General features: G+C 40.6%; 2 protein-coding genes and 4 non-coding genes across 6 annotated transcripts; all 6 read left to right on the top strand.

Annotated features, from left to right (window-relative positions):
- Positions 1–1,675: 1,675 nt before the first annotated feature.
- Positions 1,676–7,851, top strand: rpl7 (ribosomal protein L7). Its single transcript, XM_033638240.1, has 7 exons — positions 1,676–1,762; positions 2,267–2,366; positions 3,101–3,267; positions 4,107–4,244; positions 6,217–6,326; positions 7,005–7,220; positions 7,803–7,851. The coding sequence occupies exons 1-6, from the start codon at positions 1,749–1,751 to the stop codon at positions 7,211–7,213; spliced, it is 738 nt and encodes a 245-aa protein (XP_033494131.1). The 5' UTR covers positions 1,676–1,748; the 3' UTR covers positions 7,214–7,220; positions 7,803–7,851.
- Positions 2,734–2,825, top strand: LOC117265130 (small nucleolar SNORD12/SNORD106). The gene has a single exon (XR_004502390.1). It is a non-coding gene; the product is annotated as a small nucleolar SNORD12/SNORD106 (small nucleolar RNA).
- LOC117265136 (small nucleolar SNORD12/SNORD106) lies at positions 4,330–4,421 on the top strand. The gene has a single exon (XR_004502395.1). It is a non-coding gene; the product is annotated as a small nucleolar SNORD12/SNORD106 (small nucleolar RNA).
- Positions 6,501–6,592, top strand: LOC117265129 (small nucleolar SNORD12/SNORD106). The gene has a single exon (XR_004502389.1). It is a non-coding gene; the product is annotated as a small nucleolar SNORD12/SNORD106 (small nucleolar RNA).
- On the top strand, positions 7,269–7,361 carry LOC117265137 (small nucleolar SNORD12/SNORD106). The gene has a single exon (XR_004502396.1). It is a non-coding gene; the product is annotated as a small nucleolar SNORD12/SNORD106 (small nucleolar RNA).
- Positions 7,852–12,156: 4,305 nt separating the features above from the next.
- Positions 12,157–27,768, top strand: shrprbck1r (sharpin and rbck1 related). Its single transcript, XM_033639079.2, has 14 exons — positions 12,157–12,570; positions 15,890–16,064; positions 16,497–16,574; positions 16,835–16,976; positions 18,940–19,030; positions 19,178–19,499; positions 21,029–21,129; positions 21,273–21,443; positions 23,304–23,464; positions 23,603–23,714; positions 24,082–24,261; positions 24,645–24,743; positions 24,936–25,079; positions 26,513–27,768. Exons 1-14 carry the CDS (start codon positions 12,295–12,297, stop codon positions 26,591–26,593), a joined length of 2,133 nt encoding a protein of 710 aa, XP_033494970.2. The 5' UTR covers positions 12,157–12,294; the 3' UTR covers positions 26,594–27,768.
- The last annotated feature ends 133 nt before the right edge of the window (positions 27,769–27,901 follow it).

A 27,901-nucleotide genomic window follows, 5' to 3' on the forward strand; every position in this document is an offset into this window, starting at 1 on the left:
TCGCTGGTCCTTAAAGAAAATCCCAATTGTTTTGTCGCTTGAGCTGATTTTTTTTTTACGCAAAACTGAACTTTAATCAGAGATCAATACACTTACGCAAATCACATCATCTTAAAGGCAATGATCCATCTCGATCTGCTCATATTGGAAAGTGAAACTGGACTGACAGGGTAGATTACGCACTGAGACGTAGGCTAATAAAGGCAGGGCAAAATAATCATTATGTGTTTTTATGGGCACAGATGTCACATGACAATAATTATGATTATTATTTAAATATATATATGTGATGGCCTTCAGACAGACGAATGTGAAATTGTTCATTTACTGCTTTGCACCATTTTTCCGTATTTAACGTAGCCTACGCTCATGACGTTGTGCAACGTTTTGCAACAGCCATAATGTTACATATGTGCTCCTGCGTGGTGGGCGCGTCTGGAGGAGACAGACCATCGGTGGAAGATATTTAGAGCGTAATGTAACACCACAATATGAATGTTGCATTTAGTTAAAGTCCTATTTAACACTATTTAACCCACTCTGAGGGTCCCTTACGCAAGGAATAAATGTTGGGTTGTTCAGTATACTTAAGCTCTCCAAGATATTTAGGTCTATGAGCTCACGTGCTTTCCATACAAAATATTTATTCTGCATATAAAAATATCTGCATTAGATTTTGCAAAGAAGAGAAAGTAAGCAGCAGAAAAGGGAAATAGGCCTGTGTGGCAAAACTGCACATTGAATCAAATTAACTGTGCATCTGGCCTCATGGCACATGGCCTAGAGCATTTTTTTAGCTACACCATATCATTTCTTTCCATAACCGTGCTTTGCATCACACTACCTGCGTTTTAAGCCTGAAGTAGACAAGGTGGTGTTTTTCCTTACTGAGGTCCAGGATCACTCATGAAGATTCAGCAATAGAGACTTTCCCTCTCAGCTCCAGACGCGCTGTGATCCTGCTCTGTAAAATGAAGTGATTGCTCCCTCTGCTGGGTCAGTGGGTGCACAGCACAACCATCACCTGTGGCACTGGAATTGGAAAGGTAGCGTCACAAACATACAGTGGTCCACTTTAATCATAACAGCAATTTACACAAATATATTCAGTGGGTTTTTAATGGCATTGCTGTTTGTTTCATTGTATTTTCAACCCCATATAGTTTGTCTTGGGATTAAATTTAGGTTTTATTCAACTGTTGAAAGCAGAGGGCGAATAATTTAATTTAAAAAATAGTAATTTAAAATAGGCTACTTTTGTGATTTGTTTACGGTTGGTTTGAGAGATAGGCTATGTGCATACCTCAATAAAACTCCATTACGCTTGTTTTAAGACAATAATATTTAGTTAAGTGTGTTTCCATTTCTTAAAAGGACTTTCATGTTTCATTTAACATAAAAATAATAACAATTAAAGCATATTTGTGCCGGAAATATGATCATAAATGACAGAATGAGCATTACAAAGTTAGCTTAATGTTTTTTTTCGCATTTGCTGTTGAACTACCAGTCATACCAAATAAAACATAGAAAAACGTACTAATATGACACCGTACCTTTCGGAGAAATTCAGCAAACAGTATTACAAAATAGTTTTCTAGCGATTTGATGCTGTATTTTAGCAATAACGCGTTAAAATTCGCATCAGACATTTATTAGTCAGGCAGCTGTGAGGACAGCCCTTAGAGGTCCTTCATTCTTTAACGCGGACATGCGCAGAAGAAAATTTCTCTTTCTCGGTGGACGCAATGGCGGACGCAGAGTGAGTGTCGCCGCTGAATTAAAATCTAAGCACATCCACTGTTCAGATAGCCATCTTTGTTAATTTTACGTTGCGGTTAGATTGTTTACTTTACACACAACATAATCTTGGCAGTATTGTTAAGGATTGTGTTTCTTATTGCTGTTATGATGACTTTATGGAGTCCGATGTGTAGCCGTGTTAGTCCAACATGGCTGGCTATCCAGGCTTTTTGCACTCAAGAAGTAGCTAGTTTATGTCCCAAGAAAGGAGAACGCGTTTCAGAACTAACTGTTAGACTGTGTCGACGACTTTTATGGTACTGGTAATGTTTCCTCAACATGTAGGCTAGCGTTATTAGGAGTAATAGTACGTGCAAGGGAGCCGGCAAATGACAGGTTAGCAAGCTAGCAGCTAATAGCGGCGATGATGAGATGTGTCAGTATAGTAGTTCAAATGTGTGCGTACTCCTGATAGTGTTAGTATGTTTTTAGTCTAATTTTATCACTTGTACGTCTTCAACAGAAAAAAAGTACCGGCGGTCCCTGAGAGCCTTTTGAAAAGGCGAAAGGCCTTCGCCACCATGAAGGCCATGCGCATCAAGAAGATGCTGGCTGAGAAAAAGGTGAGTTGCACGTTTTGTGTATTCAAGGTTGTCCAAGGAGTAAGTCCTTTGAGTCAGGAAGTCTGATTGTGGGGCTAAACATGTCAGTTTAGGTCTGCGGTGTGGACACATGGACAGTTACGAAGCAGTACAGGAAGCAATAAGGGACCAACTTGCAATGCACTAATTAAAGGTGTTGATGGGATTGCATCTCACTGGAGTTGTGCCCTGTTATGATTTCATCCAACAAATACATTGATGCTCATGAATTAAAGTGCCCATGGTCATGGAGTTTAATAAGCAGGTTCACCAGACCTGGTGAAGTCACAGAATTATTAAAAATCATTGAGTTACATTAAGGTTACTGTTAGATCAAGGTGTAGTGCGACATGTGGTTAATGATGGACACTTTTTTCCCCGTCTTATCGTCCTTGGTGAAAAACAGCTGAAAACTAAGCCAGTTGTGTCTGAAACCACACGCCAGTCTAACAGTGATGTTATAGATTGGAAGAGCTATGGGAACATTGTCTGTAATGAAATCGCTACAGGTGTCTTTCGTTAATAACTGTCCACATAATGGAACAGAACAGCAAATGTATTTTCTGTAGCTGTGATATAGCTCTAATATGCGTCAATCATCAGGCAAGTGGGGCAAGAAAAAATGGCAGTAAGCGTCCTCGAATTGTCCTTAAAATGAGTCGGGACCCTGGAATTCTTGCAGTGAATGAATGTATATATCTTTAATGTGTCCTCAGGCCCGCAAAGTGACCAGGAAACTGATCTACAAGAGAGCCGAGAAGTACCACAAGGAGTACAGACAGATGTACAGGCGTGAGATCCGTCTGGGTCGTACTGCTCGCAAAGTGGGAAACTTCTACGTGCCAGCTGAGCCCAAACTGGCCTTTGTTATCAGGATCAGAGGGTGAGTAGTGTCCAGTGTCTCTCTGGGGACAGAATTGTCCCACTTGTCAGATAAAACCATTTTTAGAAACATTTGCATGGATTACTAGATTTCCAACAAGACATGATGCCCGAGCTTTTGACAGGGATCCACAAATGTTCCTGCTCGCAGGCTATGCCATGTTGCCCGCTAGCTGATTGGAAATGCCTTTGTCATGTTGCAGGTTTACTCAAACATTTGATTTTGAATATAGTCAATCCAAACCTGTGTTGCCACTAGAGCTGCAACAATATATAGATAAGTTGTTTCCTTTACTCTTATGACTGTAAACTGTTTACCTTTTTTAGTTGTGGACAAAACAAGACATTTGAGGACGTCATCTTGGGCTTTGGAAAACTCACATTTTTACCATTATGACATTTTTAGACCAAACAACCAATCGATTAATTGAGAAAATAATCAATTAAAATAGTCGTTGCTGTGGCCATATCCTGCATGCTAGTTCCACAGAAATTGTCTCAGGCTGTTCTGGTAGTAGTGGTACGAGAGCACATGTAACAGTTCATATAAGTCAGTTAAGGTAAATATTTTGAGGGACTGAACAGCTGCTGTTTAGAAGGCATTTTCATTATTAATGTCTAAATCTGGTTAATATAGCAATCCATGTAAATGTGCTTTACAGTCTAATGCTTCCTTGGTTGCGTGGTTAATGATGCACACTCTTTCCCCGACTTATCGACTATGGTGATACAGCTACGCAAAATAAGCCAATGATATCTGAAACCACAATCAACTGAACTGACGAGAAAGCTGCATACTGATGCTAAGCTACATGTTAATCAGTGTCGTTTCTTTTCCAGTATCAATGGCGTCAGCCCCAAGGTCCGCAAGGTTCTGCAGCTGCTCCGTCTGCGCCAGATCTTCAACGGTGTGTTCGTCAAGCTGAACAAGGCTTCAATCAACATGCTCAGGATCGCCGAGCCTTACATCGCTTGGGGGTAAGACTGTTGTCACTAAGACTTCCATGTGGTCCTCATGATGGAGATACAATTTGTGTACTGACTATGGATATTTTATCTCTGGAATGTGGTTGATGATGCTGAACTTTTTTCCCCATCTTATCGACCATGGTGAATACTGACTGAAACTAAGCCAGTTTTGTCTGAAACCACATTCTATGATAGTAATAGGTACTGAAAAGTCTCTGAGAAAATATTAAGTTAACTGCCCTGAGGTTTTAGGTTCAGATCAACATATAGAAACTAAAGATGGATAACATGACAGCTCCCCTAAAGTGAAGCAGAAACATCTCGATACCCTCCTGGTAGTACATTTTTACTAACGATGGATTGTCATTTTAGGAAGCTCTTATCACACTGAAAATTGTACATTTGCTGATAGGTTTGGTTCTAACTAGTCAGTGGATGCTATAGTAATGGTGTATGATATCATGACTGACAGCTGTGTGTGCCAATTGGTGTACTTATCAGTGGTGCTGCTTGTGATTGGGTCGGACAGGTGTACAGGTGGAACTCAATATTGCATAGATTGGTACTGCGCAAATGGCATCAAAAGCGTAAGATGCCTGTACCCGCATTTTGGATATTTTGCCTTCACCTTTTGTGCAGAGGAAGGAAGTGGAGACGTGTCCTTCATCTTCATATGCAGTTATTGATAGACATGTAGTCATGGGAAAGGCTTGATGGGAAGAAATACAGCTTTAACAGGGACTGTTAGTATACCCAAGGTGTCATCACTGGCTTGTCTCCAACATGAGAATTCTTTGTCTTCCACCTTTTGAATAGGTCTTATCTCCAGTCCCTCAAGAATATTATGATTTCACGCATCTGTTCAGGACTGTTAGTTTGATGTCATGTCAGGGAATAATAAGTATTGTTAAACAAATAACACGACAAATAGACTTAATGCAAATGTAACTGCAGGAGGTGAAGGCATGGCCACTCAAAGGTTTAGCTTTAATGGCTTGTTATGAGTAAGGGACAAATGTGAATGTTTAATCTGGATTTTTTACACTAAGTAGTGCTTTGAAGGATGAAATTAGCTGAACTTTACTAAAGAAACTCAAGCTCCATAGTACTATAGATGTGCACAGTGTCCAACCACAAATGTCCAGTGTTTGTTTTGCTTTTTTCACTTTAAGGCTTTAATCTCTGTAGGGTTATACCATGTATTGTATCCAGTCTATGCTGGAGTGTGGGGAAACAGAGTGCAGTTGGTTAGATGTGCTTCTTACACTGCCATTGAAGTGTTGATTGCTTTTGTCTGTCTACCTCTTAGTATGATGCAAATGCCACATAACTTCATAAGTACAGTAAATATCCTTGTTTGTATGCTGTATCTGGTTTGTAACATCCATGTGCTGTGAGGTCAGACTCGTGCTCTATCATCTGCTACACTCTCGGGGGTGAAATCTTAAAGCGTGTAGCTCCTCTGGTCACAACCTGTCTGCTGAGGGTCAGTAAATTACTGTTTATGAAGATGGACAATGTGTCTCCACCTCCTTCTGTACAAAAATGTAACCATATCAAGGGTATAGCTGCTGACTTTGTGTGCCATCATCTTTAGTCACAGTTCACACAGTAGCAAACTCTGCAATATCGAGTTCCTGCTGTCCAACCAAATGTGAGCAGCACAATTGCTCATGTGCACACCAGTGGCCATACACAGCTGTCAAGCATCAACTATGTATAACCAGTACTTTAAAGAAAAGCGATCACTTGAACATAAGCGTGATCAGAATTCCTTAAAATTACAGGAACCACCTTTTGGGAGCTGTCATGTTGTCCTTTACTATACAGTCTATGGGTTCAGTCCATTTGGAATATAACGTCTCTGATAATCCCTGAAGGATGTTGCCTTTATGCACATCTTCTCATATTGTTGTTAAGTACATTGTTCAATTTGATTTGAGCTCATTTCATAACCTTGTATGACCTGTTGCTTCCCCAGATACCCCAACCTGAAGTCTGTGCGTGAGCTCATCTACAAACGTGGCCATGGCAGGATGAGGAAACAGCGCATCGCCCTCACAGACAACGCTCTGGTGGAGAAGGCTCTCGGTATGAAAACTTTACACTTTTTTTGCTTAAAAAGATAGTCTCTACATAGCACAGTGTACTGGTGCATCTATGAGGCGAAAACCTCATGTAACCTTTGACCAATTAGTTCTTCTAAGGGAATATATACAATAATTGGTACTTAATTTGGCATAAATCATGGTCTGTATAGTGCTACGTGTGGTTAATGATGCACACTTTTTTCCCCGTCTTATCGACCTTGGTGAAAAAAAACTGAAAACTAAGCCAGTTGTGTCTGAAACCACACGCCAGCCTAACTAGACGTTACCATGAGGGTGCAGGGCTCTGACTTAAGGGCATCCTGCCATCTTAAGGACGTTAAAAAAAGATCAGAGGATGATAAAAAATTAGTTTTAGGCCACAGGATAGAAGGTAGATTTTGCTTTAAAAGACAAAACTAACATAAATAAATATATATGACAAATATGTGTAAATGTAGAATTTTTAGAGTACTCAATTCAACGTTGAGCTTAAGGAGTCTGAACTCGCATTATTCCTTGGTAGAAGTCGGAAATGGTGAGTCACAAACTCCTCCAGTTTGGGTTCAGTCATTTAGTGTCAGTTGGTAACCACCTTTGGCGCGTCAGCTCCTGTGTGTGAATAAAAGCAGCTGGATGCACAGTTTCCAACTTTTTTAACACATTGCTTTTTGATCTGCAGGCAAATATGGCATCATCTGCGTCGAGGACCTCATCCATGAGATTTACACAGTTGGAAAGAACTTCAAGCCCGCCAACAACTTCCTGTGGCCCTTCAAGCTGTCTTCACCCCGCGGCGGTATGAACAAGAAGACCACACACTTTGTGGAGGGAGGAGATGCTGGCAACAGGGAGGACCAGATCAACAGAATGATCAGGAGGATGAACTGAAGTTATTGTGAGTATTTGGTGTAACGCAGGTCCAGACAGTGTGAATGGCTCATGTGGTGTGGTTAATGATGCATATTCTTTTTTCCCCATCTTATCGACTGTGGTGAAAACCAGCTGAAATTAAGCCAATTATGTCTGAAACCACATCTTAGTCATAAATCTTCAAATCATCAACTCCATATGCTTCAGGCTGTGCAAGACACAGGGAAGAAGAAATGTGACGGCAATAAATAGATTCAATTCAGCAGTATGGTAATGATTTTATTCCTGAAGATATCAGGACTGTAAATCAGTATTTATGGCTATGGATTATAGATGGTCTTTAGATAGAGCTGAGTGATGCCTGACTCTAATGGAAATGTGTCGGCCGCCTTTTTAATGTGTTCTAAACATTAACACTGTGAAACAAGTTTTTGAAGTTCCCAAATTTGTTTTTAAGTCCACACTAAGTTTATTCAGGTCTAGTTATCATACTGTAGAAGTATAGAATGAACATTTAACTTAGTTGTTGACATAATCTGTTGGACATTGTTTCGTAACCAGTAACAAATGAAGACCACCGTGTTAACAGCGTCTTTTTCTTTTTCAGGTTTTCAAAGGACCCAAACATGTACAATAAAACTTTGAAGAAAAAAAAAGCTTTCTTGTCCTTGTCATTCATGTGCTATTTGATTCATCAATTCACCACCATGCATATAATCCTTTACCATTATTGACACCTAAAATGACAAGTCGACCATAGTATGTAAAATAACCAATAGTAGTCCATACCCATTGAGTGCACACTTGCCCACGTACAGTTTCACATGGTGTGTGTTTGGGATACAGGTCATAGGAAATTGCAGATTAAATAGTCAACTGAACCCATTAAGAAGAGCAATGTATTCAGACAGAGTTTGTGAATTTGATAGTACGATTGCTTTATTGAAAGTACAGTAGTACCATTGCCAATAGTGGGATAGTTAGTGGGCTAAAACTGTACATTAGTAGTTGAGGTAGCACGTTGAAAGGCAGATAGTCATTGCCTTATAGAAGCTCAGTTTTAGTAAGTTTTCCAACTTTTGCCAAGAGCGAACTTTAGATATTGGTCCCTAGATTATGTTCACAGAGTTTCATGCAGATCAGTCAAACTTCTTAGGAAGAGATCGATTTTAAGTGTTTTTCAAAAAATTCAAAATGGCGGAAAATCTATATAACCAGAAGTTATGGGTTCTTGAGGCAAATTTGTGCAAAGTTTCATGTCTCTACAACATACGGGGCATGAGATATGCCCATGCAAAGTGTGTGATGTCCATTCACATCCTCCCATGACCCTCTACCACTGTGCCAAATTTCACATGGATTGACCGAGTCAGTGAGGAGAAAAACGTGGAACCGACAGTTTTCATCATTATATAGTAAGATAAAACATCAGTAATAAATTTAAATAAGAACAAAGTGTGGGGGGGAAAAAACTTGATCTGAAATTTAAGAAGGGATATAAAAAAATCTTATTTTGGACCAGAAAGGTTATAATTGGGTTGTAAATTAGGCTTAATTTAATAGTAAAACACTGACAGGGAACATATAACTGTACAATCAGTTCTTTTCCTTTCAGTACATTTCACTGCCCACTTGAACTTAAGGTTTTCAATGCAGGACTTTGACTCGGAGTGGAGTATTGTGGTATACGTACCTTTAGTGAAGTAAAAGACCTGAATTTTTGGGACACAAATTTCCTCCACAAGTAGGCGGGAAACAAACAGACATAAGAATAGTCCTTAATTATGTATTATTACTCTATTTTTATCCAAAAGCTACATCGATCTGTAACTAATGAAGGCTTTTGTGGACTAAGCACAGAATAAGTCTGCCCTCAGCTGATTAAATCATCGCTTGTGGGTTTGCCCTTATTACTGCATTATATGTTAAAATATCACTGATAATCTAGTAAATGTTCAATAGACAAGATGCCTGTCTTCACCCATTCTTTGTGACAAAAAAAAGTAATTTATCACAAACTGGGACTGTGAAGTTAAGTTGTGCTTGCAATATGATGTCAATATGAGTCTACACTAGGATGTTAAACACATCAATCAGAGGGTGATTGTGATTGGCCATAAACTCAACCTGTGTCTATTTAAACTTAAACCAGAAGCTTTTGAAAACAGACCTCATTTATTACTGTGAGAATCTGTACTGTGTTCCTTAAGAATAAAGTGGTGTCATCTACTAGCTGATGAATAACTAATGAACTTCCCATAACACTTAATGGAAGGATGTTTCGATTTTTTTTTAATTTTATTTTGTCTGTAATATATAATTAAATAATTTTACAATATAATTAAAATATTCCAGTGTTTTTGTAATGAATGGATGTTCAGTGATGTCAATACTTTATGTCCAAAAACAAAAGATTAATATTTTTTATGTGACAAAAATGAAAAAAAATGTCTGTTATATAACAGAGTGGCACACAAAAGCATAACCTGTGATTTAATGGCACCTGGAAGTTAAAACATGCTGATTTCACCTCAGGAAAGTGTCTAATTTAAGCTTAATTATTTTTGTCCCATTTTACCTGAATGCATTAAGTACTCACTCAAAACCCTTTCCCATAAAAAGTAAAGTGTATTGTGAATATATTTTGAGTATAAGTCAAACATTTGATAAAATGCTACATCTTAAAACCATGTTTTGTTTTTATAACCTTGTTTTAGCTGCAGAATTCTTATCACCAAAAGGAGAGAAGTACCATGCCACGTAGCTTACCTTGCAACTTCAGGGACCAGTGATTTTTATCTTTTTAACTCTTTGCTCTGCACAACCCAGTTATCTCAGACCAATCAGAATGACTGTTTGATGTAAAGCTCATTTGTAGTAACAATTAAATAACATGGTCAGTGACTGTCTGCCATGTAAAGAGCTCAAGATGGAAAACTTTATTGTCCCATTTTACCTGAGGTCCCAGGTTACTTGACTTCACCCCCAAATATTTCCTGAAGAGTTTCACAAGGAGAATTAGCTGACAAACTGCACACTGTAGGACAGTGATACTCAACTTACGGTCCCTGATAAGGTGGTGGGTGCCCAGCCTGCTAGTCTTGAGGGATTTGGACCTAAACTAGCTACTGTAAAACATATCATCTCGTTACATGATTAAACAAAGACTTGATATTGGACGACATCAACGTACATACTACTGCCCATTAATTACCCATCCTACCCATCATTACATCATTTTTATAGTTTATGTAGAATAAGCATTTCATTTGTTACAGATTGATAGTATTTTACCAAAACAGAAAAAAACAGAAAACTATGATGGAGATGACTTTGCCCACTTGAGGGCATGTATAGAAAATTTCACCTTTTTTTTAGATTTAATGTGAGTTATTCTTTGAAAACAAGCATATTTCCAGGTGGCAATCAGGCCCTTCCACCCCACAGGCCCCAGTGCAACCTCACTGTCTATGTTTACACCCCTGATCCCTACTTTTAAGATACACAAGGTGCCAGAGTGTATAAAAAGCATCAAAATAGAGCTTGTTTATCAAAAAATGTGCTAAGGGAGTTTCCTCTGGACCCAATAGAGGTTTGGGCTAAGCCCTGAATGTCCTGAAGTCTCCGAAACGCCCCTGCATACAGAATTGAATTTTAAATCCTACTGTTAACTTATAAAGCCCTAAATGGTCAGGCTCCGTCATACCTTAGAGAGCTCATAGTGCCCTATTATCCCACCAGAACACTGCGCTCTGAGAACGCATGGTTACTCGTGGTCCCTAAAGTCTCCAAAAGTAGATCAGGAGCCAGAGCCTTCAGCTATCAGGTCTCCACATTTAAGACTAGACTTTCCTCTTTGATAAAGCTTATAGTTAGGGCTGGCTCAGGCTTGTTTTGGACCAGCCCCTAGTTAGGCTGACTTAAGCCTCGTCTGCCAGGGGACCTCCTATAATACACCTCCTTCCCACTGTCTCCTCAGTTTCTGAAAGTTGGTTCTTCATTTGCTAACATTCACGTCCTATTACTGCATGTCGCTAACTCGGCTTCTTCTCCAGAGCCTTTTTGCTGCGCTGTCTGGCAGGTTCCCTCGAATCATGGCTCCGCCTGGATCGTGTGTCGTGGTTATGCTGCTGCCGTGGTGCTGCCTGATGCCTCCTACTACTACTGTTATTATACACACATGTTCATTATTGTCGCATACATAAACTATCATATATTAATATATACCTACATCGTATTGTACCACAATTACTGGTATTATTATTATAACATTATTACTAAAATTGTCCTGTATCACTCTCTCTGTCTTTCTTTATGTCTCATTTTGTCATATAGATTACTGCAAATTTATTATCTTCATCTGTTCTGTACGACATCTATTGCATGTCTGTCTGTCCTGGAAGAGGGATCCCTCCTCAGTTGCTCTTCCTGAGATTTCTACCATTATTCCCCCCGTTAAAGGGTTTTTTGGGGAGTTTTTCCTTATCTGCTGTGAGGGTCCAGTTGCTGTAAAGCCCTCTGAGGCAACTTGTGATTTGTTATATTGGTGCTTTATAAATAAAATGAATTCAAAAGTGGCCCCCAGGCAATGCAAGTTAACCACCTCCAGAAGGTGGCAGTAGTGCGACAGTAAGAACGACAGCTGCCGTTTAAATTCAACGAAGAAGACAACCGTCCGTTTACAAACAACGCATGCGCAATACGAAGTGAAAGCATTCGCATCAACAACATACCCAGCGTCACCAGTGTGGAATTATTGTCAGTAATTTTGATGGTTTAAAGGTTTGGGACATCCAGAGGAACACTATTATTGCTCCGCAGCCAAACAGGAGCACCAAATCTGCCTGAGACGACGCTGAAGCGAAGACGGAAGAAGAAGAAGTGAAACCTCCTGCTGGAGTTTTGGAAGTCGCTCCAAACAGTTGAGTGACTACGCACTTGTTTCATGTTGTCAGTGTGGCTATTGAACACCCAGCGACGGGATACAATGTGAGAAACATCGCGACAGGATCCTCAAATCAAAGGGCAGGTAAACAACAGGGGGGTAAACAACCCAGCGGGCCCCGTGTGTTTGTTTCCTACATGAGTCAGTCGGCAGGATGTCGCTGAGTTCAGGCGGGTGGACTCACAGCCCGGGCTACACTGCGGACCAGTCCGCCGCCCTTCCCGCTCACTATGGGGCCTCGCAGGCACAACTTGGCTGCCACACCGTCCTCATGTCGGTTCGGGTGTCGGTGTGCCATTCCGGTATTCGGCCGCTGTGTCTTCCTGGAGCAGGTGATGAGTCACTCCGCCTACAGCTGAGCATGGACCCGGGGAAATCCGGGGAATTCCGGCTGTCGCTCCAGGACAGCAGCGGGGCTGGCAGGAGTGTGGTGAGTGCACAGCAGCAGGGCAGAAGCACTGTGGGGCTTGTTGTGATGTGTGTGTGAGTGGGAAACACCCCAAATCTATAAAAATATGCCCACAGTAAGACTTTTAATGCTAAATATAACCCCCTACTCGGTGTATGGATTCAGTGTTTGGAAATATGGTGACACAAAACTTCAAATTTAGGGACTGTTCATTACTTATGAGAAGGGAGGGGGTGGTGCAAAACAGAGGAGGCACTTCACATCATTTTTAAGCATTAGAGAGAGTTGTTTTTTAATATTTGGTTTAAGGGACTGTCATTCTACTTAAAATGGTCTTTTTCTTTTTTTTTTTTTAATTTGGCCTTTTTTTTGGACAGGATAGTGTGAAATGGACAAAAAAGTGGGGAATGGCATGCAGCAAAGGGCCGCAGGTTGGAGTTGAGCCTGCAGCAACTCTGTAAATGGGTTGTGGCACTATCCACCAAGCTACCGTCGTCCCTATATGATGTATTTTTTATTCATTTTAAATACTCTCAGAAGCCCAAAACCTGCTTGTTCATTTTTAAAGGCATGTTTTCTGTTAAAAATCTCCAATATCACACCATTTAGTACTGCCAGAGACTGTGAAATAAGGTTATTTATGGTGAAAGGAGGGTCATGCATTTTCCCCTAGTCACTCAGGGAGGCTTAAGGAAAAATATTTGTCATGTTATTTAAAAAATAACAAATGAATAAAAAAAATAAAAAATGAACTCACACCCCAGCCACCTTCCAACTCTGATAAGTAAAGTACAGTCCCTTACTGGCTTGTTACCAGGGCCAGTTATTGTTGTCATTTGTTTCAGGACATTTATTTAGGAACATGCAACATGTATAAGCATAATATCAAATGTAACAATAAAGGTATAATTTTTCCCTTTAATAGACAGGGTGGCCAGATGGGATAAAATTAGAGATGCATGATGGTGGATTTGTTACTGATATCCGATATGCTGATAACTGATACAGATGTTTCAAAGCCAATATTGGCCGATACCAATGACGGGCCGATATTATGGTGCATCCCTTGGCACATATTGTCAAAATAACTTGCAGTAATGTCAAAGTCATCGTCACACAGTGAACCTGGAGTCTTTGGGTCCTGTGAAGGTCAGGGCTGTTGAGAAGTTTGCCCAGTAGGTAATTCAGCACCGCAGAGCCATATAAACTTATCACGACCCTCCCTGGAGCTACAAATACTTTTCCTTGAGCCTTCCTGAGTGACTGGGGGAAAACCCTGTCTCTCCCTCGAAATAAATAACCATATTTCACAGTTTATGACTCTGATAAATGGTGTGATTTAGGATTTTATTAAAGAAAAGATGGGTTTTGGGGTTCTGAGGGTATTTAAAATAACTACAAAATAAGACCATTTAAAGTTGAATGTCCCTCGGCTCAGCCAAACCAAAAAAGACAACTCTCTTCCCAGTACTATATAGAGTGCCTCCCCCACTTTGTATCACCCCCTTTTCTCTCATAAATAATAAACAGTTCCTGATACAAAGCAATATAGGCGCATTATCTCCCATTACAGGTTGTAAATGACTGTATATTTAGATATAATTACAGGCCTGAAGAGGTAAAATGTCCAGTATTACACATGAATAAAGCTAAGAATAGAGGGATAGACTATTTCCTTCTTTATTACCCTATTAATAATCATAGGGACCCCTCCGATTTGGCTCCTGACACATGGAGGCTTCCAACCCCTTGGTTAGAAATCACTGAGAGGACGAGGGTTTAGGCCACTGCGTTTGCACAATGCACCATCAAGCCTTAAATCAACTTGTCTTTTAATATTGGTCGTCAATTCATTGCAATCTTTTTAACAAGTGTTATTGCAGCTACACTCAGTCCCAGTGATGTGGGTACACCAAGCTAAAACTGAAGCTTTCTAATGCAGAAATTCTGCAATAAATGCAACATTCATGAAGTTGATAATAGTTGATTTTGCTGAAACTGTTGTAGATTTAACATTATGGTTTAGTTTGGAGGCTGTAGTGTGTGGTGCTGCTGAATTGCATGGCATTACACATGAGGGTATTTCGTATATCTAGTCTGCTTTCATCTTAAATTTGGTTGGAAAATATAAGAAACACCTTCCAGTATTATGCCGTGCAAATTAGCAGCTTTAAACAGATGTTATCAGTTCTACATTTACAACATATAATATCTGTTTTATTGTTTGACATGTTCTCAGTGCATCTACAGTACAGGCCAAAAGTTTGGACACACCTTCTCATTCAATGCGTTTTGTTTATTTTCATGACTATTTACATTGTAGATTCTCACTGAAGGCATCAAAACTATGAATGAACACATGTAGAGTTATGTACTTAACAAAAAAAGGTGAAATAACTGAAAACATGTTTTATATTCTAGTTTCTTCAAAATAGCCACCCTTTGCTCTGATTACTGCTTTGCACACTCTTGGCATTCTCTCGATGAGCTTCAAGAGGTAGTCACCTGAAAGAGCAAAGGGTGGCTATTTTGAAGAAACTAGAATATAAAACATGTTTTCAGTTATTTCACCTTTTTTTGTTAAGTACATAACTCCACATGTGTTCATTCATAGTTTTGATGCCTTCAGTGAGAATCTACAATGTAAATAGTCATGAAAATAAAGAAAATGCATTGAATGAGAAGGTGTGTCCAAACTTTTGGCCTGTACTGTATATTTAAAGGACTACCTCACCCACTAAATGACCAATTGTATGTAAATTATTCATGACGTGCTGCCTTGAATTCTGGTAGAAAACTGGTAGTCTCATGCATCCAGTCGTATGCTCACTACTTCCCAAACACATGTATTTTCCCTATAACTTTCCTATTTAAAACTGAACTGAATGTGAAGCTAATCTATGCTCTCGTCAAAGCCAGACTCTCCAGTAAGTTTTTTTGTGAAAATGCTTTTGGAAGTACTGAGAAGGATACATGAGACTTGGATTATACTACACGAGTTGCGCTGTCAAACATTGTCCTTAAACAATCAATAAATCAGTGTGTTGCTGTTTTCTGTGGAGGCATGCAAGAAAAACAAAGTTTACTTCATGAATTCAAGGTAACACAACCTGACTAACTGAAACAAATGGGGATTTTTGTGGGTGATGTATTCCTTTAAGTTTGTTACAGTATAATAAGATGTTTAATTTATGTATTAATCAATCCAAGTCCACACGTGTAGTGATGCATGTAGTTGCCTTTTTGCACATATATATTACGTAACCTATGATTAATTTACCTTCCCCAATTCCTCCAACCTCATCTCCACTCATTCTGCTTTCTCTTCCTCTTTCTCCAGACCATCGCTGAGTTTGATCTGAGGACAGTAAACTATGAGGTGAAGTCCCCCAAGTGCCACGAGCTGAGTTTGGCAGCGCCTCCACATGACCGCATCAGCTTCAACTTCCGCTGTGAGCAGGAGGCCCACGAGTGGGCTACGGTGGTGATGTCGTCACTGAGAGAAGCGCACAGAGGTCAGTTGTCTTTCTTGTTAAACACTCACTGTTCTTTCAGATAACAGCCACAGCAAAATGATTTGGAAGTGTAAATATTTGATACCTTGTGACAGGATCCTGTGAGCTTTTTCAGACGTGTAGTACGTCGTCGTAGAAACCCCCTGATTGTTATGATTCTGTGGAAACCATCTGCCCTTTAGTGAACCTAGTTCATGCGAATTGAGCTGGTTATTTATTTATTTATTTGAACAAAAGAGCTCTTCACTGCCCTGCTCAGTGCTTGGTAACATCACTGCAGTTAATCTCAACTTCATATTTTGGCTTCAGAGGGAAGTCAGTAAATTGGTCTGTGCTTACTTACACAACATGTTCTTGTTTACTCACTCACATACATGTGAATGACGAAGTTAACACAATGCTTTTTGTTGTTTTGACGTTTCTCTTCGGCAGTCGCCCCTCAAGATAACGGTCCACAGCTCCCCCTGGATGGTCTCCAGCACCAGAGCACCTTGGCCTTGCAAAGAACAGGTGTGTACACATATTCCCTTCACTATGAATGATTATGTGATTATTTATTTCAGATGTGATGTCACTAATTCACTGATTCCTTCACTCATTTTATTCATTCATTCATTCATTTAATCATTTTTAGCCCTCTAGTGGCTGTTTGGAGGTATGGCAACATCCTCTGCACACACCTGCCCATGGGTTCACTTGTTTGGGCTTGTCTGTGTTTCCGTGTGTGTGTGTGTGTGTGTGTGTGTGCGTGTGTGTGTATCCATCTGTAGAGGACACCTGCATAGAGCTGACCCGAGCCATAGAAGCAGGTGACATGCAGTCGGCTTCTGTCTTCGCTGCCACCCTCGCTCGACAACATGCGGCGCTCAAGATTCAGCCCTCTGCCAAAGAATATGAAGACACTGAAATCAAGTACGAGCTTTGTCATTATCAATTATCAGGGTTCCCACAGTCATGGAATACCTGGAAAAGTTATGAACTGTTTTCCAGGCCTGGAATTGGTTAGAAATCAAAAGACTTTAGATCTGTAAAAGTTTTGAATATACACTTTTTTGGCCATTTTTTAAAATGTGTTGATAAAAATCCCAAACCATGTCTCTTGTTTCACAAAATATGTTTCTTTTATTACTTATTTATAATCTAGTGCTGCGTTGTGTGACCAATAAAACGTCACTAGTATGATGTGATACACATAGACCAGACCGGCATTGCATCATCACCAAGGCTGCATGCCTCTTTTTGGGGGAAAGAAACATGATGTCACATAAAGAGAGAAATGGGAAAATGTGGAAACACTTTCACACTGAGATTTGAGACACTTACAAAACTGAATATTCACTGTTAGTGTGGTAAATTGCTAAATCATGCTGGTGACAGATGGACAGCTGCTTGAGTGGAAGGCTGCTGCAGTACAGCCATACAATATAGCAATATAGCACCTGTGGGCCAAATCTGGTCCTCGATAGGGTGCTAGGTGGCCCTCCGACCATTTTCTAATTTACAAAAAATTCAAATGAATTCACACTGCAATTTATTTTTATTTATTTATTTGTACTTTGTATGTAATTAAAGTCCCAGAGTGCATAAAAAGGCACCCAAATAGAGCTTAATTACCCACAAAAAACTGACAGAGGAGGATTCCTAATTAATTATTTATGTATTAATTATTTATGTTTGTTATGTTTTACTGGCCCCTGGCCTCCTGGCAATTTGCAAAAGTGGCCTACAGGCAAAGAAAGGTTGATATACCTGGTAAAGCAGCATCAGACTGTCGTCTCCAACTAAATCTGATTCTAGATCAAATAGTTGGCTATTAACAGGTTATTTACAAGCAGCGATTAGCTGAACAATCCCTGGTGATTAAATCAAGAAGACATATCTGATTGAATCACCAGGTCAAATTCAATTGCCATCTACAGGATCTTTGGTTTTTCTATACCCCTATAAGGACATGGCGGTGTGAGTGTCTAATGAGTGAGTAAAGTTATCAAATGCAAGCAGTTTGCTTCTCTGCAAATGCCTGGAAAGTGCTTGTTTGATAATGTACGGCTGTATCGCTGTGTAGGCCTGTCTATTTTAAACTACTTGGATAAAATCATGGGTAAAATGTTTCAGAAAAGCTTTGAAAATTCATTGGTAAAAATGAGTGGGAACCCTGAGTTATGATTTCACTAACAAGATTGGTGGTCAGTAAGTGTTGAATTATATATTTTAAAAGTGAAGTGTGTAAGATTTAGGGGGATTTGGTGGCATCTAGTGGTAAATTGCAGATTGCTGACAGCTAGAACTTCTTCCAGCGTGAATTCCTTCAGTGTTTATGTTCAGGGTTTTTTACCATGAGCTGAATTATCCGCAGAGGTCTCTTCTTCTCTGAAACAAATGGACCAGGTCATTAAAACCGGTTAAAACACTAAATAAAGCAGTTTCATGCTACAAATCAGTGTCTCTCTGATGCTGTTTGGCATCTCGGAGACGGATGGCTCGCCCATTACGTTATTATGTGCTCACTCTTCTTCTCTGATAACTTAATGTGTGCTCACCTTTTTTTAATCCAGACGGTCAGGAAGTTTTTACTGTGAGCCGTATTATTCGCAGAGGTCTCTTCCTCTCCAAAACAAACAATTGGTGTTTTAAAGCGGTAAAAACACCAAAGTAGATATGAACGGCTCATTTTAAGGTAACGAAAACAGAACAGTTTTTTTTTCAGGTGATTATACGCTAAATAAAATGTACTTATTACATTACATTCCATTTATGACAATGTGTTCCCCTTAAATCCTACACACTGGACCTTTAAGATGTGATATAAAGTAGATTACTTCACAGTTTATACAGACGGTGGGGCTAACAGCTTGTCTTTCATTTTATCTAACAGCTTGACTGTTGCAGTTGAGGATTCTTCTTCATCCTGTTGTGTCACTGTGAAAGTTCTCCCTCATATGACAACCGCAGCGCTGAAACAGCAGGTTAGTCTGGAGACTGCATCTTTCCTCCTTCATTTGTGTCCTGAAAGAATCATGTCATGTCAGTTTTATTTATGTAGCCCAAAATCCCAAGTCACATTTGCCTTACAGAACCGTCTTTGTCTTTCTTCTGGTTTTCTACCATCTCAGATGTTTCTTGAGTATGGCTTCCACCCTCGGGTGCAGCGCTGGGTGATTGGCCAGTGTCTTTGCACCGACCAGCGCTCTCTGGCCTCGTATGGGGTTCGTCAGGACGGCGACACAGCCTTCTTGTACCTCCTGTCTGCCCGTCACGCTCGTTTGACTCACCAAGTTTTCCATCAGGACCAAGAGAGTGCCCTCCTCCTCAGTTCTCCATCTCTGTCTCTCACCACCTCTCCCCTCCCTGCTACCTCTGCAAATGGCCCCTCGTCTCTGGAGCGGAGGCCTTACACCACCCTGCCTCCCAGACTGCACACCAGCGGCAAAACTGGTGAGTGAGGGCGTTAGCAAAAATGCAAAAAGTAGAAATGTAAATGTAATAATCTAATGTTGTTAAACATGATGTATTACATCTGAAAGTGAAGTGTTTTTTCTCTTAGACCAATTTCTAATGAATTAAAAATAGACAAAGAATGTTAGTGGAACAGACGGTGGGAACCTCTGACAGAAATTATATAAACACACTATATATATATTGTAGAAAGGTATGCACTTACATACACTACAGATAAATTTGCCGATTTTTCAACCAGCTCTGTATCATGCCACTGTGGGTAGTATGTGTAAATTAACTGTGGTAACCTTCCCTCCATCCTGTCGGCGCCCAGATCTCCCTACTCATTTCGCTGGCTCAAGGCCTGTTGCTCAATCTAAAGATTGCAGTTCCCTTATTTTTGTCTGCCCACTGTCACGTACACAAAGAAGTTGTAAAGCTAGGCAGTGCTGATTAAATATAAACCACGATTCCGTTGCTGTGTTGCCGTTTTTTTGTTGTTGTTTTTTTTTTAGCTTACTGGTAATCTGTAATATGAGATCATTTGTTACATGCCAGCCGCCATATTGTTTCCTGATGGGCAACTTGCATGATTTCATCTACCAGTGGGAGCTTTTACCAGTCAGGAGTGGTGCATGTTTTCTGCTTCTTTAGCAAAAGGGAATGCCACAGCCCTTTTCTGGTCATATAGCACCAGTTGCAAAAGTATTTGCATCTTGTTCCATCTGTTTGTCTATCTGTCCATTCATCCCATCCCTGTGAACATGATATCTAAAGAACCCGTCAAGAATCTCATCAAATTTGGCACAAATGTCCACTTGGACTTGAATGAACTGACTAGATTAGGTGGTCATAGTTTAAAGGTCAAGTCTATTTGACCTCATCTGTCTCATTCTTGTAAACATGACATCTCAAGAACACCTTGAGGGAGTTTCTGCAAATTTGGCACAAACGTCCACTTGATAATGAACTACTTAGAATTAAGTGGTCAAAGGTCAGTGTCACTGTGACCTTTCTGTCTCATTCGCATGAACAAGATATCTCAAGAACATCTAAGGGAATTTCTTCAGATTTGACACAAACGTCCACCTGGACTGAAGAATAAACTGATTAGAATTTTGCATTTGAAGGTCAAAGGTCAAGGTCAGTGACCTCACGGAATATGTTTTTGGCTATGACTCAAGAATCCATTAGCTAATTATGACAAAATTTCATACAAATGTCTCATAGGATAAAATAATGAAGTGGTGATATTTTATATCCAAAAGGTCATAGGTCAAGTTTACTGTGATGACACAATGTTCTGCAAAAACACTTTTCTGGCCATTATTCAATGTCATATCTCAGGAACAGAGGGGATAGTTAATTGATGACACTTATCTTGGGTGTCCACCTTGAAACTGTGCTTGTATAGATCTTATGTGCTGTAAGTGTTCCTGTTTTTGCAGACATGGATGTCAGCTTTAAGAGAAACGTGACTGGTGCGCAGAGGCGGTAATTCTAGGTTTTCTTCATAAATGTTTCAGGTGGGTCAGAGAGAGGAAACATCATTGAGATCAGAGATCTCATCAACCTAGAGATGCCACAACTCAATGAAGCGCTGAGCCCCAGCACAGTCTCCACCCAGGTAATAGGCAGCAGTTTAATCAGAGGAAAAAAAAATTTATTCACACAATGTTCAGAACTTAATGTTTCAATAAGATAGGTCATAAGAAAAGAGCCATTTGATCAAGTTAAACCTACTCTTTACCACACTTCTCTGTGCCTCAGGGTTGGTCTTGCCCTTCTTGCACTTACATTAACAAGCCAACGCGGCCGGGCTGTGAAATCTGCAGTACAAACCGCCCCGAGAGCTATGTCATCCCGGGGGGGTACCGACCTGATGCACTGGAACTCAGACGGATCCAGCAGGAGAAGGAGGCGATGAGACAATACCAGCAGGTATGAGAAACTAACTGTACCATCAAACTTACCGTGCACCTACAGTCTTAGATATACAGTCATACACCCATATATACTTAGAGTAAAACCGTATTTTGGCGTACTATTTGGTGACAGTTACATAGGTTCAACGACAAGCGGGGTCAAATAATATTTTGTCAAATTAAAAAAGCTGCAAGGCAACACTGGGCCCCAAATTGGACAAAATACTAAGGAGGGCGACGTAAGACATTGATTCAAAGTTGACATTTGAATTCAAATTCTCAGGCTCTCTCAGGTTGACTCTCTTCTCTTCTGTCTCTGTTTTTTTGAAGGAGAAAGGGAGAAGAGAGGTGCTGAGGAGTGCTGGGGCTCAAAACAACTCACTCCTGTATAACCTGGACCAGGACTACTGAACACACACAGACACAGGCGTACATTACGCACCATGTTTATTTATGTTTCAGTCACAGACTGTTTGAACTTGTATCACCGTTTCCTTTGCACTCTTCAGACACTCACTTTTATATCACATAGGAAGTTATCATGCACAAGTCTATGTCTACGTCTTTATGCTTCAATTGAAAGCATATGGTCCTGTTATTTCAATCCTGAAGTTGAATGTAGGTTAAAGAGCTCATTTGAGATGCACTGATATGACCAAAGCCTATTTAAAGGGACAGTTCGCCCAAAAATCAAATATTATTGCTTTTACCTGTAGTGCTGATTATAGCTCCTACTTAAAACTGCTCATAACAAGGTCTGTGGGTTAACTAGTGTAACTGGGTAATGATTTCAGTCAAGAGACTTTGCTGTTGAGTTTTGCAGGGTTTTTTTTTTTTGGTAGCTTTGAAAACCGCAAGTTGAATGCCATCTAGTTCCATTACATTCAAGAGAAGGCAGACATCTCTATGAGCAATATCTCCCAAACTCAGCAACTCACACCAAAACCATATAGATTGATAAATAGCACTACAGGTAAGAGGTAAAATATGTATTTTTGATTTTGGGGCTAACTGTCCCTTTAAGGCTTATAGCAGCCTAATCAGGTGGTGACACAGGTGCATCCCTGGCCTCTGTGGTTTTTCATGTTTGTTAGACCTTATAGTAGAGTATGAAAACAGCTGGTGACACATTTTAGGAAAATGTGCAAACTGTGCTGGTGAAAAGTAGAATCTAACCGATACTGAATGTTAGAGGCCAATATTGACTTTTGGAAAAGATTGATTTTCTTTGTCAACTAAACACACTGATGCTTTTTGGCCCTGGGGCTTGTATTACAAAGCAAGTTCAACTTACTCTGGCTCTCGTGGAGTTACCTGGCTTCACTACTTGTAAACTTTGTCCCTGTCAGGATCCTGTAGGAATGAGGACTCTGTTTCGCTGGTGAGCTGATTGGCTAACCTGCTCCGGAGCAGCCGTGCAGTGTAGGTTACCATGCTCATCCACCACAGTTAAAAATGAACCAGCTTTGCCCAAAGATATCTCACTAAGCAACTAATCTTGCTTCGTGGTACAAGCCCCTGGCAATTTGGATCGGTCAAACTGTAGTGAAAGGTCATTGAAGACTTTTTCCTATATTGATCCATAATCATGATCACTGCTGACTGCCAGCATCAAGTGACTTTTTAATGACCCCTAAAGAGTAAAAGTTGCCTCTAAATTGAATGTATTAGCCTGATTGGTAATTTTGCACTTGTAATTGTATATACTCTGTGAAACAGATTGAAATAAAATGTTTGTACACAGTTAGTGTGTGTGCACATCTGTATTGTGACTGTGTAAATATAGCCGAGAATGTGCCTCTATAATGTAAACTGAAGGGGAACAGATTAAGCACTATAGGTTTAACCCTCTCAACAACACCACCCCTTGTGCCAGGCAAGGGAAGAGGAGCGCAGTGAGAATTTTGCCCGGCTAGTGATGATGGACGGACAGGACCTGCTGCCTAACCCAGAGCCTGTGGACTGTCGGATCTGCTACGTGGACCTGAAGCCTGGAGAGGGGGTGCTGCTGAGGGAGTGTCTCCACTGCTTCTGCAGGTAAGATAGCAAGAGAGATAGAGATTTTGAGAATCAGGCAGATGTAAAGCTCATATTTTGTCTTTAGTCTGATTGAATATCTAAGATGTTTCTCATGATTGGGACTGTCTGTGTGTGCATGTATGTATGTCTACCCAGGGAGTGCTTATGCTCAGTCATCATGCTGAGCGAGGAGCCGGAGGTGGCCTGTCCCTACAGAGATGACACATATTCCTGCTCCTGCTCCCTGCAGGAGAGGGAGATCAGAGCTGTGAGTCACACCAACACATACAGCATCAACTCTCACACATAAGACACTGTACCTTTAAAACTAGCGCCTAAATTATTACTGTGCATTAAATGGAGAAGCTCATTTCATCACTGTCAGTACCAGCCAAGAAGCTGGAGCTACTGCTCTGCTACTTGTTTTTTTATAGCCCAGACTTTGGCCTCTTTCCCTGTGGACAGCATTTCGTTGCTTCAGCAGTATGAGGCAACAGTTCGCCAACCTTCGCAGCTGCTAAATGTGAACCAATAAACTGTGATCCAACCAGGACTGCTGATGACAGGCGACGGTTTGAATGTAGCCTCTGTTTGAGGAGCAATTTCTCCAATTCCTTTCCTTTGCTCCTTCACAGTTGGTGCCAGCAGAAGAGTATGAGCGCTGGCTGCAGAGAGGCCTGTCAGTGGCAGAGTCTCGATGTGAGGGCAGCTACCACTGTGCCACCCCGGACTGTCCGGGCTGGTGTGTGTATGAGGACATAGTCAATGTCTTCCACTGCCCCGTCTGCAGGAAACACAACTGCCTGATTTGCAAGGTATAAAATATGTGCACAATACACACGAATACTACAGTATTGATCATTTACTCTCATAGTTTATAGGAAAATGTCTTGGTTTACTTAAACACACAAGATTGTGCATTAAATGTTGCTATAAGTGAATGCATAACCATGGTACAGATAGAGGTAAAGGTTGTACCCTGCACTAATCAGTCTGTCAGAGCTAATCAAAAACAAGAAGTCCCTTGAAAGAGGCAATGGACACCACACATGTGAAAGTCATCACATGGTTTAACTTGGTCTCGTCTCTTCAAGCTAACAGCTGTTTAAAGACAGAAGTGTTTCTATATTTATACATCAGAGACATAAAAAAATGATGGCACCTTTTTCAGTCCCTGTTTCTATTTTTCTCCTCTCAGTCTATCCATGAGGGAATGAACTGTAAGCAATACCAGGATGACCTTGCAGCCCGCGCTATAAATGACTCAGCTGCCAGGAGGACAACACATCTACTCAAGGCAAGCTGTAATACCCTCATGTATATGTGTACACACTGTAAGGGAAAGAGAGCGCCCCTTTAAGCTGTGTGTCACTGTTTTTGGAGCTGCTGTTACTTGAACAGTATGAGTATCAGTCCATGTCTGAGTGCAGAGACAGATTATGTAATAACCCAGAGAGAAATGGAAACTAATTTTCTGTCTCACAAACAGACTCTGGTGCAGTCAGGCGAGGCGATGCACTGTCCCCAGTGTGGCATCATTGTGCAGAAGAGGGATGGATGTGATTGGCTGCGCTGCACTGTCTGTCACACTGAGATCTGCTGGGTAACCAGAGGACCCCGCTGGGGACCGAGGGTAAGAAATGTACCTACCTGATCTCCCACACCCTCGGGAATTTTAAACTGTGATTTAGGAGCTGCATTCTGTAGGTGGTCTACATCTTTGGAAGTATGATCATAAACCCCTGGTTAAGAACAAACATGTGGTTATTGTCCCTCTAATATGTCATAAAAGTTTGACCCTAATGAGGATATACAGCCAAAACATGGTGGTTAAAGCCCGCCTCCATTCAAAAACATGTTTTTCTTGTGTTTATGTCCCCTAAAATGTTTCAACTTGACTATACTGACTTGTATCTGTGCAAGTTTTGTTACCAGAGAGGTGGGTTTTTTTTTTACATTCCTCTACTAAAGGGGACAATGTCTCTGCGCTTGGCTTAAATCTTAGATTTAAATGTACACCAGACAAGCCAGATTAGGTACATCACATATACAAAAGCTTGCTGTTTAATATAGGAAACACACACAGGGGAACAGACTTTGACACAACACCAGTGAAGAAACCTGAATCCTCTAGTGCAGAGCAGACATGTCAGTGCAGACAGCAGAGTTTGCATTAGTGTTGCTAAGTTTTGACAGCAACCACAGTAGAGTGTGCAATTACACTCTTTATTATTACTACATTCGCAAAGCTCAGTACCAGAACCAACCTGTTACCTGTCAATATATCTGAGTCAAAACCTCACCCGCCTGCACCTGTTAATAAAAGTCCCATGACTCGACCCCAACCCGTGATTAAACACACACAGTCTACAGTCACTCACATAAAGCTGGGTTCTCAATCCTTATATTACAAATCCAACAGAGGAAAAGTCTCTCACTGGCTGTGCTCGATGCCAGGATGGCAAAAACATTCTGTGCAATCGCTGCCAGGTTAAGAAACATTTTAGCATGCTCCTTCCACCACAACAAAACCTCATAAAGGATCCTCCCTGGGTGTCTTGATCTCGATGTACGCTGCCACCTCATCCATAAGCTGCAGAGTTTCATGGCCGGAGTCCTTCATGTCGGTGATGAATGTGACGAATGGGTCAAACCTTTGACCCCTTCGTCTGGGTCTGACTGTGGCTCAGACACGTATGGCTAAATCTCTCCTATGTGCCCTCTAATGCTAACGTTACCCATCTTAATGCACGCTGGTCTTTCACCATTCAAGTGAGTGCTAGTCTCGTATAGCCAGACCTATCTCCACACTTTGTTTGAGCACTGGAGAAAGCAGAAAGCAATATCTCCAGCAAGCAGTAGTGGTGCGCAGGGCGAAGGCCAGATTCAGAGTTTCTCATTAGGGAGACAGTAACAAAAGTAATTTTTTGTTTTTATGTGAGAAAACCCTGTTAAACAAAGTATTAATGATAGCAGAGTATTTAAAATGTGTCTGGAGGGGAACTTATAAAAAGTATTTGTTGTAAGGTAAGTTAAAGGTTGACTGTTTCTCTGATGCTTTTTAAGGGTGCTGGAGACACCAGCGGAGGATGTCGCTGCAACGTCAACAACCAGAAATGCCATCCTAAATGCCAAAACTGCCACTGAGGATGTCAAGAGTGGTCAGATAGTAGAAGAGACTCAACCAAAACTGCAGGATTGTTGCACACAATGAATCCTCCTTGTTATGACTGAAGACATTCTCAGTTTCCTCTGAGCACATTTCTAACCATCACTTGTTTCCTTTACTTTTTCAGCTCTATCAGAGTAACATAAATTAAAGCTTGAGATTAAGCTCTCACAAACATGGAAATGTGTGATTTTAACCAGTCAGTGTTCTGTATAAATTATCACATCAGACTGTAATAATGATCATGGTGGTTACAAGTATGCAGGGAAAGAGTGTTACCTTTTAAGTGATTGCACTGCAGATGTAGCAATACAGGTGTGTTGTTATCTCTTTTGGTAGTTACATACCAGGATACATTACATTAAACTGAAGTGGCCTTATTCTCGTGCACAAAGCTGTAGCAGGGTGTCCATGGTGACGTGTCCTGGGAAACAGAATTTTTGTTGTGTCCTTAACATGCAGTTTTCTGCATAGAGCTAGATCAAACAAGTGAATGGAGTTCTGTATGGTTGTGTTTTTGTGTCTGTGTGAAAGAGTGACTGCATGTGTGCCGCGTCACCAAAGAGGTTTGAAATGTGTCTGATAGTTAATCTGATGTTCGACCGCCTGACTTTGAGTCGAACCAGACTGTTTGCGTTCTGTTAATCACTCACATGCTTCAGAGGCCGCTGAGTCACTTCTGACCAGCTGTGTGTTATATGGTGACATCATCAATAGATAGCAGAATGTGTTGATTAATTGTCACACGTTAATTGCAATACTTGAATACTTTCTGATAAGGCACATGTAACGTTTTGTCAATAAGCTCGTACTCCTGTTAATAAACTCATATATGATAGGGTGAGTTTGGTGACATCAGCCAGCATATTTAACATCTGTATAATTGTATCCATGGTAATATTTTCAATACTTTCTAATTCATCTATGCATGAATTTGTTATTCTGATACATTAATGGAATTGTGGATAGAGCAACGTATTCTGGCTCACCAACTGCACTCTGTGTTACCTACCAGGCTAAGCCCTCGACTACACTACTGCCTTGCACTGACAAGCCATGAATAAGTCTTCACTGTTACTTGTGTGAAAATATCAGCTCTGTGTCGCTGATGTACAGTTGTGCCTTAATTATCAATAAATACCCTTTAAACTAACAGACTTTTGCTCTTTTTTTATTTGCATAAAACCACATTTAAGCCAACAAATATAAATAGAGAAAGGATTGTTGGTAACACTTTACTTTAAGGTATCTACATAAGAGTGACATGACACTATCATAACTGTGAC

Source organism: Epinephelus lanceolatus, chromosome 20, assembly GCF_041903045.1.
Source record: "Epinephelus lanceolatus isolate andai-2023 chromosome 20, ASM4190304v1, whole genome shotgun sequence".
In the NCBI taxonomy this organism is placed as follows: domain Eukaryota; kingdom Metazoa; phylum Chordata; class Actinopteri; order Perciformes; family Serranidae; genus Epinephelus; species Epinephelus lanceolatus.

Coding starts and splice junctions, on each gene's coding strand:
- shrprbck1r (XM_033639079.2), top strand. CDS start 12,295: ATGTCGCTGAGTTCAGGCGGGTGGACTCACAGCCCGGGCTACACTGCG. Junction 21,130..21,272: donor CCAGCACAGTCTCCACCCAG/GTAATAGGCAGC, acceptor TCTGTGCCTCAG/GGTTGGTCTTGCCCTTCTTG. Junction 23,715..24,081: donor AGGAGAGGGAGATCAGAGCT/GTGAGTCACACC, acceptor GCTCCTTCACAG/TTGGTGCCAGCAGAAGAGTA.
- rpl7 (XM_033638240.1), top strand. Junction 2,367..3,100: donor AGATGCTGGCTGAGAAAAAG/GTGAGTTGCACG, acceptor ATGTGTCCTCAG/GCCCGCAAAGTGACCAGGAA. Junction 4,245..6,216: donor GAGCCTTACATCGCTTGGGG/GTAAGACTGTTG, acceptor TTGCTTCCCCAG/ATACCCCAACCTGAAGTCTG.